The following is a 5,000-nucleotide window of genomic DNA, read 5'->3' on the forward strand; positions in this document are numbered from 1 at the left end:
TATATATATATATATATATATATATATATATATATATATGTATGTATATACATTTTTTTCTTAATTTGATTTTTTTTCCTGGAAACAAGCAAAGGATGAATTGTACTTTGAGTTTAATTAAAACCCCACCCTAGTTGGATAACCCAAATATTTAAAAAATAGATGCACTCTATATGGAAACGCTACTAATTACGGCGATACTGTAACAATTCCCAGTTACGGTTTATTATTTATTTCTAGAGTAAATACGAAAAAGTTTTGAGCTTTTCTGTGCAGTTATTCAGATTTACGAAAAAGGCGGGGGGGGGGGGGGGAATGATAAATTACCTTGTATTCAAAACCTCCGCCAAATCGAGCCGTATTTTTTTTTTCTTTTACTTTCTTTCTTTTCCTTCAAATATAAACAAAAAACAAAAGTAACAACCCCAACAGTAACATTTTCTTTTCTTTCGAATAAAAACAAAAACACATCAACATACAAAGACACACAAAAAAATAATAATAATAAAGAAAGAAAAAAAGAGAAAAGAAAGAAAGTCAAAGAGAAAGAGAGAAAGAAAAACAGACAGAAAGAAAGAAAAAAAGGCAAAGAAAGACAAAAATAAAAAAGAAAGAAAAAAAGAAAGAAAGAAAGGAAAAGACAGAAATAACACACAAAAAAGAAAGAAAGAAAGAAAAGAAAAAGAAAAAGAAAACAGAAGCAAAAAAAAAAAAAAAAAAAAAAAAAAAAACACACAGGTGACCCTAAAGATAACGCGCCTCGACCCTCCCTACCCCCTTACCTAGGTCACCCTCGGCCATCTGCTTAGCGATCTCGGAAGCCAGACGACTGACCATCCCGAGGTTGAGGGTCTGCACTTCGGTGACGGGGCGGCCGCTCTCCCGGATGAGCCACGTCCTCACGCGCTCGCCCGAGGAACCGCTTGTGGGAACCTGGTGGGGGAAGGGGGGAAAAGGGGGAGGGGAGAAGGGGGAGAGGGAGGGGTGGGTAGGGAAGGGGTGGTGGGGGGAAAAGAGGGAGGGGGAGGGGTGAGAAGGGAAGGGGAGGGATTGAGGAGGGGAGGGATGGATGTATGGATGGATAGATGGATAGATGGAGGGAGGGTGGGAGCAAGGGGGAGAGGGAGGGAGGGGGAGGTAAGAGAGTAGAGAGAGGGAAGAGGGGCAAAGAAGGAGGGAGCAAATGGGGGAGGAGAAGAAGAAGAGAAGGAAGAGAGAGAGAGGGGCGTACAAAAGAAGGAAGAGAAGAGGATGGCGAAGCAAAAGAGAAGGGAGAGGGAAGAAACGAAGGAAAAAAAATGGAAAGTGGAAAATTAATATAATAAAAGGCAGAGAGAGAGAAAAGAAATAAATAAAAAGAGAAGAGGGAAAGGAATGGTGGGAATACGAACGAGAAAGGAGAGGAAAAGTGAAAGATTAGAGAGATTAAATAGAAAACAGAGAAAGCAAAAGAGATCAGAGAAAACGGAAAAGAAAGAGAAGAGAAGGAGCAGGTAGTTGACGTAAGAGAAACGGGAAGAGGGAAAAGAAAGGGATGAGAAGGAAAAGGGAAAAGCACGAAGGAAAAGCGAAACAAAAGAGAAAGAAGGGAAGAGAGAGAGAATAGGAAATGATGGGAGAAAGGAGGGATGGAACACAATGGTATTTCATTAGCAAGATATTATTTATTCATATCTCTAATTATTCACCAGTTTTTGCACTTCTGAAACGATATCTGAATTAAAACTAATTAGCAAATACGTCTGTATTTATAGCAATATTCCATGAAATTGCATAGCATACACTCACATATTTACACTTTATATATATATATATATATATATATATATATATATATATATATATATATATATATATATATATATATATATATACATATATATATATATATATATACTGTACACACATACACACATATATGAGTGTGTGTGTATGTGTGTGTGTGTGTGTGTATGTGTGTGCGTATGTGCATGTGTATGTGTACATGTATACGTATATGTATGTATGTGTGTGCGGTCGTGTTTTTGAATGTGAGTTTCCACCCCCACCCCCACCCACACCCTTCCCTCCCCCACCTGATCCTCCTCCTCGGCGGGGAAGTAAGCCAGCTCATCCTGGGCCACTCCCTCGGCGTCCTCCTCGACGTGGGTACGGTGAGGGCGCGGGCGTGCGGGCGTGTCTCCGCGGACCCCCTGGTGGGCGTTGGCGCTCCTGCGGTCCTGAGATCCTGCGGCGCACGTCTTGTTGGCCAGCTTGTCCAGCCTTGATTGGGAGAGAGGGAGAGACGCGGGGAGTTAGAAGTTGGAGGAGGAGAATGAAGTTCTCTATGAGGGCGAGAGGGGGTGAGGGAGGAGAGGGGAGGGGAGGGAGGGGAGGGAGGGGAACAGGGAGGGGACGGAGGGAGGGAGGGGAGAGAAAGAGAGACGCAGGGAGTTAGAAGTTAGAGGAGGAGAATGACGTTCTCTGTGAGGGCTAGAGGGGGTGAGGGAGGGAAGGGAGGGGAGGAGGGAGGGAGGGAGGGGAGAGAGGGAGAGACCCGGGGAGTTAGAAGTTGGAGGAGGAGGAGAATGAAGTTCTCTGTGAGGGCGAGAGGGGGTGAGGGAGGGGAGGGAGGGAAGGGAGGGGAGGAGGGGAGGAGAGGTGGGAGGAGGGGAGGAGAGATGGGAGGGAGGGAGGGGAAGGAGGGGAGAAGGGATGGGAGGGAGGGGAGGAGGGGAGGGGAGAGAGGGAGAGACGCAGGGAGTTGGAGGGAGGAGGAGGAGAATGACGTTCTCTATGAGGGCGAGAGGGGGTGAGGGAGGGGAGAAGGGAGGGGAGGAGGGAGGGAGGGAGGGGAGAGAGGGAGAGACGCGGGGAGTTAGAAGGTGGAGGAGGAGGAGAATGAAGTTCTCTGTGAGGGCGAGAGGGGGTGAGGGAGGGGAGGGGAGGGGAGGGAGGGAAGGGGAGGGAGGGGAGGGAGGGGAGAAGGGAGGGAGGGGAGAGAGGGAGAGACACGGGGAGTTAGAAGTTGGAGGAGGAGAAAGACGTCCTGTGTGAGGGCGAGAGGGGGTGAGGGAGGGGAGGGAGGGGAGAAGGGAGGGGAGAAGGGAGGGGAGGGAGGGAGGAGAGAGAGGGAGACACGCGAGGAGTTAGAAGTTGGAGGGGGAGGAGAATGACGTTCTCTGTGAGGGCGAGAGGGGGTGAGGGAGGGGAGGGAGGGAAGGGAGGGGAGGGAAGGGAGGGGAGGTAGGGGAAGGCGGGCGAGAGGGGAGGAGGGAGGGGAGAGAGGGAGAGACGCAGGGAGTTAGAAGTTGGAGGAGGAGAATGAAGTTCTCTATGAAGGCGAGAGGGGGTGAGGGAGGGGAGGGAGGGGAGGAGGGGAGGGAGGGGAGGGAGGTGAGGAGGGGAGAGAGGGAGAGACGCAGGGAGTTAGAAGTTGGAGGAGGAGGAGAAAGACGTTTTCTGTGAGGGCGAGAGGGGGTGAGGGAGGGGAGGGAGGGAGGGGAAGGAGGGGAGTGGAGAAGGGAAGGAGAGGGAGGGCAGGAGGGGAGGGAGGGAGAGACGCAGGGAGTTAGAGGGAGGAGGGGGAGAATGATGATCTCCATAGGGGCGAGATGGGGTGAGGGAGGGGAGGGATGAGAGAGAGGAGAGAATCAAGGACAGAAGGAAGGGACAAGAAGAAGAGAAAATGGGAGAAAGAGGGATAGATGGAAGGAGGAAGGAGGGAAAGATGGAGGGGGAGACGGAGGAGATATGGAAAGAGAAAGAAGGAAAGGAGAAAGATGGAGGGAGAGAAAGAAAAGGAAAACAAAGAGAAGAGGAAGGGACAAGGAGGGAGAGAAGGAGAGAAAAGAGATGGACGGAGAGCGATGAGGAAGATGGGAATGAGAATTATGAGATAACTAGGGTAAAAATATGAGAAGGGGAGAAGAGGGAAGAAGGGAAACATAGACGAAGGGGGGAGGTGAGGTGAGGAGGGAAGGAGGAGGCAAAGAGGAGAGAGAAAAATAAAAGGAGGGGATTGAGGAGAGAAGGACGAGAAAAGGAAGAGAGTAAGAGGGGGAAGGAAGGAAGATAGAAAAGAAGTAAAAGGAAAGAGGGAGAGGGGGGGAGGATAGAAGAAGATGTGGAAAATTAGAAAGAGAGGGAGAGAAAAAAGAAAGAAAACATAAAGAAGAAAAGAAGGAACGAGAGGAAAGTTAAAGTTACAGAAAATAAGAGAGACAAAAAAAAAAAAGAGGAAAGAGACAAAAATGGAAGAATAAAAGAAGGGATGATATTAAAGAAAGAGCGAAGAAGAGGAAGAGGAATAGACAGATGAAAGGGAAAAAAGGAAAGAAGGAGAAGTGAAGACGGAGAGGCAAAGAGGAGGGAGAAAAGGAAAGGAAGGAAGAAAGGAAGGAGGAAGTGCAGAAGGAGATTTATCCTTATAATTTCTGATTCCACTTCGTAATAATATCAATAATATTGACGATAATGATGACGGTAGCAATTACAACGACAATGATAATAATGATAACGATGGAACTATAATGACGATATTAATTAGCATGAGCATTACTACTACTTCTGTTTACAAAGAAGAAAAAAAAAGAAAAAAAAGAACAAACATAAATAAAGGGAGAAAACCGAATGACGAGAGACATATAAAACAAAAACAAAGAACAAATAAGAAGCCCAGATTTTTAAACAAAAGAAGAAAGCAAAACAAAACCAAACGAAACAAGAGCCAGAGAAGAATTGATAGTGACAAGCAAGTTTAAAGAGACGAGACGAACGCTAAACAAAGCGTGCATGTAAGGGGGTTGGGGGGTTGGGAGGGAGGTGGAGGGTTTGGAGGTGGGGAGGGAAGGGAGGTGGAGGGAGTGGGGTGGGTGAGGTGGGGAGGGGGATTGGGGTGAGGGAAGGGAGGTGGAGGGTTTGGAGGTGGGTAGGGAAGGGAGGTGGAGGGAGTGGGATGGGTAAAGTGGGGAGGGAGGTGGAGAGTTGGTGGAATGGGAGCGAAATGGAGGGATGGGGGA

At 47.7% G+C, this 5,000-nt stretch overlaps 1 protein-coding gene across 1 annotated transcript in view; it reads right to left on the bottom strand.

The window, feature by feature from the left end:
- Positions 1-5,000, bottom strand: part of LOC113829220 (uncharacterized) — a 265,393-nt gene that overhangs the window by 43,570 nt on the left and 216,823 nt on the right. Inside the window, exons 8-9 of the mRNA XM_070143969.1 lie at positions 2,076-2,262; positions 783-933 (exon numbers count right to left, since the gene is read on the bottom strand). Coding sequence (XP_070000070.1) covers positions 783-933; positions 2,076-2,262 — 338 coding nt within the window. The remainder of the gene's footprint in view (positions 1-782; positions 934-2,075; positions 2,263-5,000) is intronic.

The sequence above is a fragment of the Penaeus vannamei genome, chromosome 31 (genome assembly GCF_042767895.1).
Source record: "Penaeus vannamei isolate JL-2024 chromosome 31, ASM4276789v1, whole genome shotgun sequence".
Lineage (NCBI taxonomy): Eukaryota > Metazoa > Arthropoda > Malacostraca > Decapoda > Penaeidae > Penaeus > Penaeus vannamei.